The 18,280-nt window shown below is 39.8% G+C and overlaps 1 protein-coding gene across 1 annotated transcript; it reads right to left on the reverse strand.

Moving 5' to 3' along the window:
- Positions 1-556: 556 nt before the first annotated feature.
- Positions 557-3,379, reverse strand: LOC120441088. The gene is made up of 6 exons (XM_039614763.1): positions 3,251-3,379; positions 2,114-2,309; positions 1,542-1,629; positions 1,193-1,348; positions 602-732; positions 557-566 (listed from the first exon to the last, which is right to left on the reverse strand). Exons 1-6 carry the CDS (start codon positions 3,366-3,368, stop codon positions 557-559), a joined length of 699 nt encoding a protein of 232 aa, XP_039470697.1. The 5' UTR covers positions 3,369-3,379.
- Between the last annotated feature and the right edge of the window lie 14,901 nt (positions 3,380-18,280).

The raw sequence follows: 18,280 nt of genomic DNA on the forward strand, positions 1-18,280 counted from the left end.
TCACCCATGCATTTTATCTGGCATTTCCAGTTACCTATAAAAATTATATAAAATGGAAGCCTTGAAGTTAAAAAAAAAAAAGCAAATACCTGGTAGGTCATCAGTGAGAGCCTCCTCTCTTGCATCAAGGTAGAGCTGGTAGAGTGGGGTTTTCCTCGTGTAAGGTCAATCACCTTTGCTGCAACACATGAGAGCCCTTCACGAAATCGCTGGCTTACATTACCCGTTGTTGGTTGGATCCACCCGAGTTCGTTGCACAGCTACAAGTAAAAATTCATTTTCAGTACAAAATAACAGTGTATGAAAATGAAATAATCTAAAGTTGATATTAATTATGTATGGTGCTGCATAATTATTTTTTATAGAATTTAACAACAATACTGTAAGAAGTTACATGAACATACTAAAAAAAAAAGGAAAGAGGGACAGATGAAGAAAGCAAGGTCAAGGGCAAATAAAATTTACTACTATAAACATGTTAAATGTGACAGCTATTTCAAAGTTCAATTCAGCTTTCTGACTTACACCAGTAGGCATCCCTAAGAAGGGTACTTCTTCAACACATCCTCCACAGGCATACCATCTGCAATTTCTTTTTTGCCACCAAGCAAACGTTTGCTGCATACGGTTATGAACCACCATGGTATCTGGTTGCATCTTCTGATATTGGCACTGTAAGACCTTTAAGTGGGCGTCTATGGATAATAAATCCTCTCCTTGGACGCATGGTCCCTTGAAAGAAAGCAAGAGTGAGAAGAGAAAGTCAAAACAGATTAGAAACCCAACATAAGACTAAATATACAATTAGAGCTGACACGATCTGTGCATCACAAAGAACTTGTATCGGTTAAAGTTAACCGATACCATGAACCAATATTTAAAATATGGAAACTCTGAAATAATTTCACATAAAATCTTAATTGTTAACTTGAAATTTTAGTTTTGGAGTCATATTTAAAAAAAAATATTTTTTTTTTAATCTAGTTCACCCTCTTTTAGCGCCTTCCAATTAATAATTTTTTGTGAGGTAGAAGTATTAGCACTGGTACTTTGTATTAGCAAGTGCTCTAATCCAAGTATTGGTATTGTTTCAGTTTGAAAAAAGGGGTACAGTTGCATCCCTAATCCTTAGTTTTAGATGTAATAACAGATGTAAGAACATTTTATAGCTCAAGATGTCCCTCACACCAACCTGACAAACATTTCTCTGACTTGTTCGTTGACATTTATTAGGCTGCCCTCTCCTCGTAGAACCAAACTTCTCCTTACAACGCCTCACTGCCTCACTGTCGACTAGTGGTGCCCGCTCTGATTTGAATTTACGTCTCAAAGACATATGCCATGTGTGCTTGTTGAACAGAAACATAAGTTACTGTAAAACAATCTACACAAAATACACCCAACAAAGAATCAGTAAACATACTTCATACAAACCTACTGAGAGGCTACAGATTGTCTTACTAACAAAACAAGATCGAAAAAAGCTTCACTTTACTTTGTAATCTTGAAGGAACCTTGTGCAAATTTTAAATTTAACTTACATAACCATTTCCCTCACGATCCTTGAGGAAAGGATACTTCATTACCAGCGTCTTCACAGCTTGCACATATTCAGAATTTGTGGGATACCTGTAATATCAGAAGAAACATAAGTGTTAGAGCAACTGCTGACAAACAAACTTTATCAAGTGTCAGTTATTGTTTCTTAGTAATGTAGCGTTTATTTTCAATATGACAGATTCAGCTTTTTCTAAAGCAACAAGCTAACATTACCCTGATTAACTTACATAGTATACTGTGCCACAGCTTCATATAGAACTCTGATTATTGTGTGTCTGTCCCTCGGATTTTTATGGCACGGTTCTTTGTTGTCCAGTTTTAGTTGCAGATTTTGGGAAATCTTGGAATTTCAAAAGAGGCTGGCAGTCTCAAAGTATTTTCATTGCTGTGAAAACAGTTAAGTGTTTGATTTATTGCATGAATTGAAGTATAAAACACTACAGTAACAATACATATGGTAGAAACAATGATCATATTAACTAAATCCTAAAAGTGCATAACGGCCAACATGTATGCTTCAGACATACTAACTTCATTATAAATAAGAACATACCTTATTGAAGTTGACGAAGTAGATGGTTGCCAGTCTTCTGGAGAGACAGTCTGTAGAGTCAGCGTCACTGAAGATTCCTTCATCCTTGACACAAATTGGTTGAATTTAACCTGCTTTTTGAAGGATCCTTGGAAAAGGTATGCAACCATAGTCTCAGTAAGACCGCAGTCAACTGTGTCACCATCAACCTCATTGTCTGCAAGATAAATGGTAGTACAAACTCTAAATTCCATGTAAGGATATTTATCACCACATTTTTACATGGGTAAAACCATATATCACACACATTAAAACCTTTTGTACAACTTCTTTCAGTTCAAAGAAATATTCATTAAAAAATCAGTAAATTAAATAAAATAAACCAAATTTTTAGAGTGAATCCTCTCGATATACAAAGTTTTCATTTTTAAATTTAGATGTTTGTTTGGGACTACTGGACACAGGAGAGCAGAGTCTGAGCATGCTTTTGTGCCCTTTCAAGTTTGGAAGAAAAAAAAAGACTAGAATGCTGTAATTTGTTAATATTCACTACTAAGGTGACTCCTTTCTCCAGATTTCCGACAGTTTCTGCCGTCTGTTCTTTCAGACCGATTACTTATAGCGATAACACCCGCAGGACTGTATTACAAGCTCAGATTACATGCTGAAAAAGTTCCCACATTGCTTAAAACGCGACTATCAAACCCCAGCTGCGACACCCTTGTTATATTTTAAACAAGTGCGGCGTCAAGATATTTCCTTTAAACGTTATATTCAGCCGCCCATGTGTGTTGATGGCCTTGGAATGGATGTAAAAACGTGATTTTATTAAACCATTAATACACTAACGGTAAACTGCATTCAGCTACCAGGGAATCAAATTTCGCGCCGTTCCGCTGCGCAGGGGTTACCGAACCCATAGACTGTGGCCGAACCACATATATAAGTTCAGACTTATACAAATACTATGTGTACACATTTTTCATTTTTCAGAACTGTGACCTCAACTTTACACATGAAACGTTTGTAAAAACGTTTGTAAAAAGACATAATTTGAGCTAAGAAAGTGCCGAAACTAGCTAAATTGCTAATATACGTTAAGCTAGGCTAAACCAATAATTAGTAATTACGCTACATTTTTCTTTAAATAAAACTTACCTCTGAAACGCTGAGCTTCAGCTTCGGTGACATCTAAGCCCCACTCTTGTATTTTTGTTAAGAGTTCCTCGGTTGAAAGTGAACAGAGCACACCAGGACTTGCAAGTTCGTAATCCATCTCCGTCCGTTGATAAAAACAAAAATGGCACCTGCTGCATTTACAGAAAGTTCTAGAATCCACCAGCTATTCGTTGAGTTTCTTCTTCTACTTTTTGTTTGATGTTGTGAGGATGGGCTCAACTCGCACTCAGAGTTCAATAAGGGTGCTTTTTTGCAATTCATCCAAATAGTTATACTTTAAAAAAATCACTCTTAAAAAAAATGTTTAAATGCATTTTTACTTTTTTTCTTTCAAATAAATTCATTGTTCTTAAAGCAGCTTAAAAATAAGGGGGGTTCAGGGAATACAAAAACAACAACAGCAATGAAAATAATAAAAATAAAATAAAAACACTAAAATATATGCTTAAATCAATACAGTTGCAAATAAATTACTGTCAAAAAGAATTTAAAAAAACCAACCTCTAATCAAAAGAGCTTAATCAACCTGTACTTTATCTTTTGAAAGAATGGGTACAAATAAGTACTTTTCACAATTAAGGAACATGTATGTACCTTTCAGACGCTAAAAAAGGTACAGATAGTTACCCCGAGGTCCAATATTTGTCCTTAGACTGTCTTAATGTCATTTTTGTACCTTGGGGCACAGTAATGTACCCCTTCCGTACCCCTATTTCTGACTGTGTAGTAAGCTACGAAGTACAGCAAGCGGCCCATACCTGAGGCCTTGGAAACTGCCAGAAAAGACTCACAGCCTTGGCCAGCTGCTTGAAGAGGTGTACCAGGCAGCTAGAAGGCAGGAGAAACCAGCTGTGCTCCACAGAATCATCTGAGGTATACTACCAGTGTCAGGGGAATGAGAACAGCCCCACCAAAGCTGGGGACGAAACAGCACTGGTAGAGTATGTGGGAGAAGGACGCAACCCATAACAGCAATGCTCACTGACTGAAGAAGCTGACTGTACTCCAAGAGTTCAGTTGAACTGAAGCAGATATTTTGTAAATTCAGACAAACAGAATAAAGAACAAACAACAAAAACAGTTATCAAGGACTCAGCAGCCAATTTTTATTGAAAAAAAGCCCTTCAAAACAAAGCTCCAAACTAGATTGTTACTTAGATTATCAATCAAATGCCTCACTAAATTGAAGCCTCCAGTTAATCCAAAATGCTGCAGCAGGAGTACTGACATGGACTAGAAAGAGAAGGCATGTTTTTCCTATATTGGCTTCCCTTCATTGGCTCCGTGTTAAATCCAGAATTGAATTCAAAATCCTGCTTTCACTCATGTGTTTATGCACCTCTCTACATTTAATTTTTAGTTATTAGTTATTATCTCTGGCTCTCTTCCACAGTGTGTCTTTGTCCTGTCTTCCTTCCCTCATCCCCAACAGTTGTTGTGATTTGCCATTATATAAATAAAATTGAATTGAATTGAATGGCTTGCTAGAGTACTCCCAGTCAAATTCAAATTTAATTAGTATCTATTAGGCTGATCTGGGGACAGTAGGCCAATCACACCCCAGGGATCATTACAAAACGGGAGCTCCCTGACCAGCTGTGGCTGCGTCTTACTCTCTCTCTGACCTTTGTTTCGCACTTTCTGTATGTGAATAGAGTGTTTATGGTGGAAGGCTGCACAGGTAAGTTTAGGTACCCTGTATACATGCAACAATATAGTTTCCAGCAACAACTGCTAGAAACTAGTCCTCTTTGGTGACATCTGGTGGCCAAAAATATGAAGTGCAACTTGAATCTACAACTTGAACCGCTTCAGTATGATTGCCCACTCTACAAAGCTGGGTGTTCAGCTTCTGTTTAATATCATGTGAGAGTTCAGTAAAATATCAGGGTACTTTTGTGTTGCTTTGAACTTCTTTTTGTTTGTGTGGAAAAAATACACATATCAATTTGATTAATAAATAATTTTGATGATTAACATGTTTAATCGAGGCCATTCTGTGTTTGCGTGTGACTTTGTGTTTTTTTTTTTTTGTCAATAGATAAAACAAAGAAGACATTATATAGACAACACAATCTTTTAATAGGTTGGGACCAAGTATTTGTGATCACTACAAACTTTCAATGCCAAAATATGGTGTAAAAATAAAAATAAAAGACAGTGAGCAGGTGTTGCTGGAAAGACTAATCGAGTTAGATGTCTTTATTGACCCTGCTGTGACTGTGATTGATGTCGCCTTTCAGGAAGCTTCAGCTCCTCCTGGAAGCAGTGCTTATCCTGTTTCACTTGATAGAACTGAACACCATGCTGTACTTGCTACACCTCCAGGTGCCCAAATCAAGCCCAATGCAGCTCCAGCAACCCTGCCTCGCTTTAAGCTTTTCTTTCCAGAATCCCATGGGCCTAGCAGTGATGCAAAACTTGAAATTTGTTTACAGTAGGAGACACAGGAGAAGGATAAGCTGTGTGAAGCAGATTATGATCTCTGGCTGCAGATCCATAGGCTTGAGATAGAAGCTGAAAAAGCAGATGTGTTAGCTGATGGGTTTATGCACACAAAAGTACAGTCCCGATTAAAAGTTTAAGATCATTTAATAAAGTGGCAAAAAGAAATCATATTTTGCATGGTTGGATCTTAACAAGGTTCCGAGTAGAGCTTCAACATACAACAATAAGAAATGGGAGTGAGACAAAACATTTTATTGAGCTTGCAATTTGTTGAAAACAACGCTTAAACTGAAACAGGCTGTTTTACAGCTGATCAAAAGTTTAGGACCACACCTCCAGTGCCAGGATGATTCCCATGATATATGCATCAGGGACACCAAACAACTTCTGATGAAGTGGATGGCACAACACAGAAGTGCTAACTCGTCCGCCACGACTCCACAGTGTATTTACACCTACAGGCCATTGGACACTCTTTCAATATTTAGGATGTACACATCCTGGACAGGAAGGAATGCTGGTTTGAGCGGGGAGTCAAGGAGGCCATTTATGTGAAAAGGGAAAGACCATCTCTGAATTGAGGAGGGGTACATCTTTCACCATCTTACAATGCTGTGATTGCAACCATTCCCCAGCTCTCTGTGAATGGTACTCATGGCCATTGATCAGTGGTCTTTGATCACTGGTTGTGTCATAGTCTGCGGTGGCAGGCCGTGGGGGTGTGGGGAAGAAGGACCCAAATGCAGAACTCTTGTGATGAAAGCAGTGCGTTTATTTTCAGTGCTGTAAATATTACACAATAAATCCCCATGCAGTCCTGTGTCGTGTTTTCTACTCCCGAAGTCCATGTTCCCCCCCTCCATGTGCTCCAAGTGGAGCACATGGAGGGGGGGGCACGGACTCTGCCCCCCCGCTGCCTCCGGGGGGGGCAGAGGCACTCGCTAAACTTGGCTCACTAGGACAACTTACATGGAGATTCACACAACGATCCAGCATCGATGGGAGCTCAATCACACTCTTAAATAGCTCCCCCGACGAGGCTGATCAGCTGCAGGTGCGTGGCATGATCTTCAGGTTTGGCCAGCCACCTGGCAGAGCCACACCCACCAGGCCTGAAGGTGCCTGTCACCCAGCCTATCAGATACAGCCGCACCCACACACACACACACACACACACACACCTACACACACCTAAATACAAACATGGGAACACAGGAACAGCAGCACAGTGCAGCAAAAACACATGTAATATAATATGAGTCCACACTGTTCATGGACCCTAGGTCCCTGGAACTGACCTCACAGCCCATTGTTCATTTCATGGGCTGGTTTCAGTCATTATGCAAATGCAAATTACTGTTTATAAGATTGGGGAAACCTGCAGTCAGCTGAGACGGAAGAAGTCACTTGGATGAGTGACAAAACGTTTTTCCCACTGAAGATGATATGTCCAGATGAACAGTATCAACCTTTTGGGATTCACTTTACCTGGATGATTCAGCATGCATCAAGACATTTTAACCTTAGTAATAAAATGTTATCCTGACATTTTACTGGGATTTAGGTGTGTGTGTGTGTGTGTGTGTGTGTGTGTGTGTGTGTGTGCGTGTGTGTGTGTGTGTGTGCGTGCGTGTGCGCGCATGTGTGTGGGTGTGTGTGTGTGTGTGTGCATTCTCCTTTTGTACCAAAGGAGAATGCACACATGGCACACAGCCCAGATCTTGTGTGGGGGAGAAAAGCCTTCAGTGTTTGGTCAGGATGACTAAGCAAAGTCATCCTTAGTCATCCTGCGGTGTGGCTTGTAGCTGCAAGGGAGGGGTGGAGCAGTGTGTTCAGGGAACAGTATCAGGGGAGGCTGGCTGGCATCCATCACGCTAACCATCAGTGTTAACTGACTTTAACATGCATGATTTAAAAAGAAGTTAAATTGAGTATATTGTGATTGAAAAGGACAGAGTCATGAAGAGAAAAGGTTCCTATGGACCATGCTGAAATGAATATTCATGAATATGTGAGATGGCAGAGGCCAGAGGCAATGGCGGGACTTGAGACCACTGGCTTAAGCTGTGAAACATGGAAAGTCGGATGGATTAGTAGTAAGGCAGTCAACTTCAATCGGACTGCAGAGGGGCTATTTGCTCTGTCAGTCTCAAATGGACCAATGTACTGTCGTGACCTGAGTGGAATGACTTTGGCCACCAGCCATACCTTCGGTCCTTGTGTGCGGTTCAGCGGTACTGGTCGACATCCTGGTTGAAATAACCCCACTGGGCGTTGAGTACTAACTTGTTGCGCAGCAGCCACGTACTCTCTGACATCTTTCTCCAGGGTGTCCCACCAGAAATACCTCTTAGTTAATGAACTGGTCCTGCCTCTTCCCAGATGGCATGCAAAACTCGCCTTATGAAGCCAGTCCAGTACCTTGGAGTGGGCTGCAGCTTGAATGAACCGCCGGTTCGCGGGCCCCTGTGCCTGGATCGGGCTCTGTCTCCAAGGCCCGATTGATCTCCTCCTCCACCTCCCAAATGACCGCCCCCACTTTGCAGCTGGCAGGAAGCATGGAAGGGGCCTCCTCCGGTTCAGTGCTGGGAGCAAACTACAGGGAGAGCGCATCCGGTTTGACATTGCATGAACCTGGTTGATATGAATTAGAAAACGGCTTTTGGACATCCGGATGGACTACGACTGGAGTCGTGGAAAACATGTCTTTGAGTTTAGTAAGGGCTGTATTAGCCTCAGGGGACCAGGTGAATGAGAGTTTTGTGTAGGTTAGATGTGTGAGAGATGCTGCTTCCTGGCTGTAGTTACAGATGAAGCGACGGTAGAAGTTAGCAAAGCTGAGGAATCGCTGCAGGTGCTTCCTAGAGGTGGGAATCAGGCATTCCATAACTGCCTTCACCTTTGCAGGGTCCATCTTCACCTGCCCCTTGCTAGGGTGTAGCTGTTGGAGTTTTGGAATTCTTTCAGTTGACAAATGGTTCAGGATTTAGGCAAATTACAGATGTTTAAAAAACCATAGCAAAACACCTGACTGACACAGGACAGATTAAGCTTTAGAGGGTTAAATCATGTTGAAGTAACGTCACAGAAAGAGACAGAGAGAGAGGGAGAGGATGATAAGTTGTGACTGGACATCCAGTGATTAAATGTCAACAATGTTGATTGGGTGTCACAGTCACAGTGAGGACAGATGTCATCTCAGAAGATGTAATGTCCAGAAAGAGAGGGGGAGAAGAGATAAGTTGTTCATCTTTTGTCTCCTACAGAGATGTCAGAGGGATCATCTGCTGCCTGAACTGTGGATTTATAATTTGGTTTGATATTTTTTTGGCTTTTTCTTTGCTCATTTTTGTCATGTTAGATTATAAATTCAAAATAATTTGTATTTTCATTGATTTCCCGCTGGATTACAACTTCCGCTGTTTTCCTGTGGATTTTAACTTTGAGAATATTCAAAATTTTACTCTATTCTTGGGGAATTTAATTTCCAAGGGATATTGCTTTTCTGTTAGAACGCAGAGTCAGTGGAATTATCCAAGTGAGATACCAAGATGTTCATCCTCTCTTTAGAATCAGAGTGGATGTGAATGTCAGCTGGCAGGACAACAGGTAAGTGAGATCTTTGTGCTTTTCAGATTTCAAGTGAGTAGCGAATTGGCAGCAGAGGGAAGCAGGTGAGCAGTAACAAATAGGGGAACAGCTTTAGAAAATCTGAGGAAGTAGAAGCCAGTTAGCAGAGGAAATTAAATTCAATTTTATTTATACAGCACCAAATCACAACAACAGTCACCTCAAGGCACTTTATATTGTAAGGTAGACCCTACAATAATACAAACAGAGAAAAACCCAACAATCATATGATCCTATGAGCAAGCACTTTGACAACAGTGGGAAGGGAAAACTCCCTTTTAACAGGAAGAAACCTCCAGCAGAACCAGGTTCAGGGAGGGGCGCCATGTGCCACGACTGGTTGGGGTGACAGAAAGAATACAGGATAAAAGACATGCTGTGCAAGAGAGCCAGAGATTAATAACAAGTATGATTCAGTCCAGAGAGTTCTATTAACACATAGTGAGTGAGAAAGGTGACTGAAGAAGAAATACTCAGTAAATCATGGGAATCCCTCAGCAGCCTACACCTATTGCAGCATAACTAAGGGCAGCCCTAACTATACACTTTAGCAAAAAGGAAGGTTTGAAGCCTAATCTTAAAAGTAGAGATAGTGTCTGTCTCCCGAATCCAAACTGGAAGCTGGTTCCACAGAAGAGGGGCCTGAAAACTGAAGGCTCTCCCTCCCATTCTACTTTTAAATACTCTAGGAACAACAACTAGGCCTGCAGTGCGAGAGCGAAGTGCTCTAATGTGGTGATATGGTACTATAAGGTCATTAAGATAAGATGGGGCTTGATTATTTAAGACCTTGTATACGAGGAGCAGGATTTTGAATTCAATTCTGGAGTTGACAGGGAGCCAATGAAGGGAAGCCAATATAGGAGAAATATGCTCTCTCTTTCTAGTTCTTGTCAGTACTCTTGCTGCAGCATTTTGGATTAACTGAAGGCTTTTCGGGGAGTTTTTAGGACATCCTGATAATAATGATCTGTCTCCCTTGTTTACTTTCAGGAACAGCTTGTTTGGGTCATCAGAAGTGGCCAAGGGCAAAAAGCCTGCTCTTGGTTTATTCACTCTCTCTGGGCGCCATCTACCGAACCACCATTGTGCTGGTTTGTTAGGTTATCTTTTGGTTCTTGCATCCTTATTCAACACCTTGCATGTACTTACCCTCATCCATGCACTACTGATACCTAACACTTTAACAATTTACTGCCTGTTCAATTAAATAAACTGGAAAAAGGTGTGTGTGTGGACTGTAGTTTGATTTTGCCAACTTGAGCCAAACTGGTAACAGTAGGAAACAAACATAGTGACTCCTTTTGAGAAGTTTGATTCAGATTGATCGCCTTTTGCAAGAATGACGGAGAGTAGCAGTTGCCCCTGCGATCTTTAGTACTCCTCAGTAAAGACATGGGAGAACACAAAGTTCCCCACACAGTTTTTATTTCCCACGCATATCCACAATCTTGTACTTCACTTCTTTATGGCTGGTTGTGGAGTGCTCTCTGCCAAGCTCACTGCTGGGCATCTTGTCACACTCTTGTCTATGGATCCACACCTACTATCAGAGGATAGGTAATTATTTATTTCTGACAGATGTACCACCCTCCTAATTGGCACTGCTCCCCAGATCTCCTAAGCCACAGCTACCCAGATCAAGTGGACAAGTGGGAAGTAGATACAGTCCCAATCAAAAGTTGAAGACCACTTGAAAAATGGCAACAACAACAACAACAAAAAATCATATTTTGCAGCGTTGGATCTTAACAATGTTCCAAGTAGAGCTTCAACATTTAACAAGAAGAAATGGGAGTGAGACAAAACATTTTTTGAGCATGCAATTTATTGAAAACAACAACTTAGGCCAGGGAGCCCAACATATTCTTTGAAATCTGAAGACAAGGCACTCTAACAGTAACTCTTGGTAATATCTAAAAGGTTCGGTGCCTAACTTGTCAAAGAGTAGCTACAAGGAGGCAGAGGAGACGGGCACATCAGCAAAGCAACACTACAGCTCAGCAACAGCTGCACTCTGAGCTGGTGAGAGATGGTTATCACAAAGGAGCAGAGAAGGATTGGTGGATTTTGGTACTACCGGCCCAATAATTATGTTTTCCTTTTAATATATTATGTTCAAGATATATATTAAGTCTTATGAGTTCGATATTCTTTCCATAGTACCCTTGAGTTTGTTATCTTAGCTTCTACTCCTCTTCTTGGTTAGTCTACTTGCTTTTGTTAGGTTTATTTTGTATTCCCACTCTGTTCGTGTAGTCTGGTTTTAGGACAGGACGATAATAATAAATTACAATATTCCAGTCTATAAGTAATAAATGCACGAACTAGTTTTTGATCATCACTCTGAGACAGGATGTTTTCTTGCACAAAATCAAGAAAGCACTCCTACAGTGTTTGTTTAATAATGTGGAATTTTGACCAGGCACCCCCAAATATAGCAAGGTCCAGAACCAGCTCTCCATTTAAATAGGGAGCTGGATAAGCTCGCTACTGGAAATAATTCCATCCAGATTAAGTATCTTGTAAGACATAATATTTCTAATATTTTCAGGGCAGACTACAATAATTTCAGTTTTATTTAAATTTAGAAGAAGGAGATTAGAGGTAAGCCAGGTATAATGTCTTTAAGACATTCCTGCAGTTTAAGTAATTGGTCTGTGTCATCTGGCTTCATTGACAGAGAGAGCTTCATCTACAAATGCCTAAGAGAAACACATAATATAAACAGAATTGTAAGCCTGTGGATCCTGTGGAATTCCATAATTAACCTTTGTGTGTGACGAAGGCTTCGTACTTTTCCATCCATTGATCCATTCTCTTCTACTTATCCTTCAAGGTCACGGGGGGCTACAATAGGATGAGAGGCAGGGTACACCCCAGACAGGTCACTAATCTGACCCAGGGCTAACAAAGAGAGACAGCCAATTATTCACACTCACATTAACACCTTTGGACACTTAGAATAACCAATTGACCTAACCCCACTAATTCCATTTCTGTGTGAGGAAGCCAGATTTACCTTTTGGAATGTTTTATGAAGTAAAAAGCAGAGGTTGCATGCTTGTATTGTCTGGTCTCCTTACCCGAAGTGGAAGCTGCTCTGACCTGGTTCCTTTCTCTCCAACTGATCTAAAATCTGTAGCCCATCTTCAGTTTGTTTAGATTGCAGCAACTAAGGTCTAAGGTCATCATTCTTGCTGACCTTTGTTGAAATTCAGAATTGAATTTAAAATTCTTTTAATTACAACGAATGTCCTACATGACTCCTGCTAATATAAGTGTTCTGTTATGATCCTATTTCTCTTTAGAGGCACCCATACTTATGAGGTTTAGCACCTTCGTCAAAAAGGCAATAGTCTTTTTAGTGAAACTCAAAATTTCGTGTTGGTTCTGCAAAGTGTAATATAAACATTAAAAGAAAATAAATAATTACAGGAATCTTTGAGCAAAAAGGAGGTAGTTATTCACAGTTGGTATTGTGAAAAAAGGACATAGAGAGATAGGGGTGAAAGCTTTTTAAACATGTAGGAAAAAATGTCCATCATGTGCTTCATCTGCTTTCATTGACCAGTGAAAAAGTATAGCTGAATAAGCAGGCTTAGTACTAGCATCATCAGTGGCTGACAAGATTAAGCGTAATAAGCTGCTTAGTATCAAGAATAGAAACAATAAGAACTGGAACAGTCTGAGAGACACAGACAATGTAGACAGTGGAAAAGAAGCAGCTGCTCGCAGGCTGTCTATCTATCTTTTCATGTCTGTCACATAAAGGTTTGATAGCAGTCATCAGGATATCACATCAATAGGTAAGTCAGATGTTTTTCTATTTTTTAAAGAAATTGTGGAAATAAGTTTACTTGGTCAACATGATCCCTATAGAGCAAAGCTTTCTAACATTCAACATGGTAACCTAACAGCTCTAATTTTCACATTTGAATGATTCACATGTCTGACTTTACTGGCATTATTGTCTTTTATTGAAAATCATCTCTTATCTTTCTCAGAAAAACAAACCAAAAAGACAAAAAACAAACCAAAACCAGGTGTCAGCTCTAACTTGTTAACACAATTTGATGTTTCATCTGTTTATAGATGGTGCTCATTCAGACAAAAGAAATTTTTTTGTTTTGATTTTTTTTTGCTTCTGACCAGCCCCTTAAGCAGGAAATTGTTTGATGCACATGTTAACTGAGTTGCACAGGATTATGTACCAGTGCATAAACTTTCTGTACAACATGTTTTTGAAATGTATAACTGGATATTGAGGGGTTATAATTTTTCCTTTTGTGTCAGTTTTGTCTATAGAAGTGAGACATTTCCATAATTACTAGTATTTGTATTTAAAAAAAATTGTGACGAATACTGAGAATTAAGCATCTTAATGATTTACATTTTCTATTTCTTTAATAATTGTGTTCATGTCAGTGTAAAAATGGCAAGCAAAAAAACCAGCAAAAAAATTCATCAAAAAATATCAGAGCAAACTGACATATGAATTGCTTAGTCTGGAATCTGAAAATGTATTGAGCCAAAATGTGTACATGTACCCATAAAAGATACAACACTTGTTTGTCTTCGCTCAGTGTTTCATTTCCCAGCGGATGTGAGACTGTGGTGGATTTCAGAATGAGCAAGAGGGGGAGAAGGAGAAATAGCAAGAGGAGGAAGAGCTCCAGCAGCAACAAACGTGAGTTGGAGCTTTGGGCGGAGAGGAGGACACAGTGAGGTTAATCTTGTGCTTAGCTGAATCACATTTTTCCCCACACGTGCATACAATGTGCAAGTACTTCTTGAGACCGGACTAATAACAGCTTCATAATAGTGGGTTTTATGGCATAACTAGTATAATGTTGAATCCTAATGGGCTTTTAACTTTATGGAGAAAAAGTTAAAATAAACAAGCAAAAGTATTGATCAGTACTTAAATCTCAATGCACAAGGTATGCAACAATCAAGCAACCCCAGAATGAAATTCATCAGTTCCAGTATCATTTTGGCAGTGTTGGGAAAATTGTGTTATATCATTTTATTTACATAGCACTAACTCACAACAACATTTGAATTCAGGAGCTTTATATTGTTAAGGTAAAGGACCTACAATATTAGAAAGAAACCAGAACAAACCCCCTATGAGTAAGCACTTGTACTTGTACTGTCAAACATCCTCTAATATAATTATTTCACTATTTTTCTTTTTCTTTCAGAGAGTGTCTCACCATACATCTTTAAAAAGCAGAACAAAAGCACTGTCTGCACCAAAGATGACATTGTTGAAAAGGGAGAAACAGACTCTTTTCGGAAGGAAAATGTACTGTCAAGATCTGAAGATGAGGAAAAATACAACAATCCTGAACCCAAGGAGAAACGATTTAAGCAAGATTATCACTTGAATTCATTTGCACACCAAAAGAGTATTTATACCAAAACAACAAAGGACGAGAAGAACGGAGTGAAAATAGTAACCTCAGTTTCTGTAACTGGAGATTCATCACCAAATATTAAGTTTCAGCAGTCACAAGAACCCTTATCTGAAAATCAAATCCACTCACCAATTCCAGTTACTAACGTCCTGAATATTAACTGCACTGGATCACATTTAAAACTTCAGCTTAATACATCTGGCAACAAGACCACACTTGTTTTCATGAATAAAAGCTGGTCCAGTACTGAGCTTTTTAAGAGCAAATCTGAGGAGACATGGATGCCAGACAATGAGTCTTCTGAACAACCATTGGATAATGTCACCGATGACAAAAAATATCCCAACAATAATGACAAAGATCACACTGGAACCACAAGTAAACAAACTGAGCCTTATTGCGATTCAAAGTATGCCAGATCTGCAAATATATGGGACAATCCAGACTGCAGTCAATGCTGTAGTGATGACAAACAACAAAGATCGGGAGACTTTAAACTGGAAGATCATCTATCAAGCCCACCGCTGATGTTAAATATTAAACCTCAAGGAAAGAGGCAAAGTTTTCATACAAGTCTCAGTTCTGGTGATGAGTTCTGGCACATCCCCCCACCCCAAGAGTTTGCAGATCTTAAAAACAATAGTTTAGAAGGTCTGACACAAGACTTAGCTTCTTGTAGAATCAATACTTCTAGTCCAGCTGTGGATAAACAAGGAGACTTGCATTTGACCTCCACTGAGGAACTTAAATGTCTATATTGTGCACAAGAAGAAGAAAGAAAAGGTCTGCCACCTTCTTTTGATGAGTTATCACAATCTGACAATTATGAGCCCGTGTTCATGAGACCCTTGATGCCTACTAACAGGTCTAGCTTCATGAAAGACTTCATCAATAGTCAGAAAAGAAAATCCTGGATTAGAAATAATAGTATTGCCACCGTCGAACACAAAGTATGTTCATTACCCAAGAAAAGACGTCAAACATTTCCTGGGATGTCACAGGGTGTAGGACTGATGCAAGAAGATCTCCAGCTACCCTACAGAGAATCTTTTTCCTCTTTGGTCATGTGCTCGCTTCCTCTCCAGACAGAGAGGCTGGAAAGGACTGAAAAGGGCGATGACAGGTTATCTGCATTTGGAATAGAAAATGATACATTTTCACAAACCAAAGGGAGTTTAAAACAAGTCTCAGAAATTCTAGACAGCCATGACAGAGCACAACCATTGCTCAGTCCATTCTATGTGACTGGTTCTGAGATTAATCCTGAAATCTTCATGAACACTGAACACTGTCAAAGACATGACTTCAACAGTCAACATGATGCCAACTTGAGCATTTATAAGGATACGGAAAGTCTAGACACTGATGATTGTGAATATACTGTTGATCAGTGTGAAGTAGCAGACAGTGGATTTGACCAAGAATTTGGAGAAGGAGAATATCACAGTCCAGAGCCCCTTACAGAAGAGCTAAGTCGAAGAGCCTTTTCTATACAAGTCATCCCTCCATCCTGCAGTGGCTCAGAGGAACATTTACTACAGAGTCACCCAGAAATACTATCTGCAAACAATGAGGTTAAAAATGCAAACCAGAAGGATTCAGTCTCTTTTTTACCTGGATATAGCAAGTTCTCAGTTCAGACGATAACAGATGGTGCATTTGAGCCAAGTCTCTTGCAGAGGGACTCACAATTATCCCTGGAAAGTTGTCTAAAGCGGGATTTTAGAAATGCTGTGGACGACCCATGCATGTCCCTTTTGCAGGACTTAGATGTAGAATCATTAAACTTAAATGAGGTTACAGAGGACATTAAACCTAAACCAACTAGTGAAAACATGGAAGGTACCGACCCCATTCTCCCACTGATAAATGAGGGGACAGATTATCTGGAACTCGACACAGAAAACTCAAAACAACCTGCAAGCATATCATCAGGTCCAGTAAAAGATTTTAAAGACACAGAAGTCCTTGCAAAAGAGACGCTTAGTAAAGCTAACAGGGCCGAAAAACAGATTGTATCTAAATGTAAGTTATTTCAATTCATATTCATTTAAATTAGTTTCAGCCAATTATTTATGTAAAACTCACCTATTTGTGATTCTTCATGACCATTCCCAGCTTCTTTAGAGATCAAGGAGCACCTGAAGCCTGTGGTTCATAAAGATCCAGAAACAAGTGGCTCTGAACACTTGGCTAAAAGGCGAAAGCTCTTCAAAGAGAGCAAGCAGTGGAGCTCTGCTGGAGGAAGCTCAATCACCAGTGACATCACAGAGGAATCAGGTGACTTTGATAGAAAGCTTGAACAAATGTCAGGGACGAAATGTCATAAAGAGTAAGTTTAGTGATTAAATTTGATCTGCCAGTCCAGTAAGTGGTGCAAGCAGAGTGCTGTATTATCTGTTTATTATCCATAAAAAGTGACTGGACTTCTACAAGTTTTGTGAAGATGTTTCACGTCTCATCTGCGACGTTTCTTCACTTCTATACAACCGAATGGTGGACAAGTATTCAAACCCTTAAGTTGCTTTCTTTCCAAGCTCCTTAGACTTCTTTGCTGATTTGACAACTGCAGATATAGAAATGCATCTATATGTAATTAATTGTGCTGTTTAGTGGTTTGTGCTGTTTTTTTGTTTGTTTGTTTAATTTGTGTCTTTCTTTGTTTTGCTAGTATCAGAGGACACACGTTCTATGGACATAGCATTTCAAGAAAATGAAGACAGGGGCTTTTATACAGAAACATTCCACTCATCAGCATGGATTTTTCAAGGAGATAATGTAGGCTCTGGGGGAATTCATACCAGCCTAACCACCAGAACTCGTGCCGTCTCAAGTAAGCTGTAGCTTTTGTGTCTTTACAAAAAAGTTAACTTTATTTAATTTAACAACAGTAACAGATCATTTAGTACTGAATCCTAGTTGTTACTGTGAATTACTGAGAAACTCTTGAGTACTGCAGAGATATTACTGTGCATTTAACTTAGTACTACCAGTCAAAGGTTTTAGAACACCCCAATTTTTCCAGTTATTTATTGCAGTTCAAGTAGTTCTAGTCCAATGAATAACTTGAAATGGTACAAAGGTACATGGTGAACTCCCAGAGGTTAAAAAAAAAGTAAGGTTACCCAAAACTGAAAAAAGTACGGCTGTTTGGCAGCAATGGAGGTTGATCAAGCCTTGAAAGCTGGTGCAACTAATTCCTACAGGTGTTCCAACTTTTCTAGATTACTTACAACCCAAAGCAGTGCTGGAACACACTGTGGTACCGTGCCCTCGTGAGCATCAGTTGAACAGTACTGTACTGCAGAAAGTAGTGTGTTGCTAAACAAAACAGTGCAAAAAACATAATTGACAATGGAAGAGAGACACACCATCATAACACTGAAAAATGTACGTCTTTCTACAGAGAAATGGCAAAGAAAGTCAAGGTGTCAGTGGGTACAGTGGCACTCAGAAACTGGGGCAAACTCTGACAGGAAGAAGTCTGGCAGATGCAAAGCCACAACTG

The sequence above is a fragment of the Oreochromis aureus genome, linkage group 7, assembly GCF_013358895.1.
Source record: "Oreochromis aureus strain Israel breed Guangdong linkage group 7, ZZ_aureus, whole genome shotgun sequence".
Taxonomy (NCBI): Eukaryota; Metazoa; Chordata; class Actinopteri; order Cichliformes; family Cichlidae; genus Oreochromis; species Oreochromis aureus.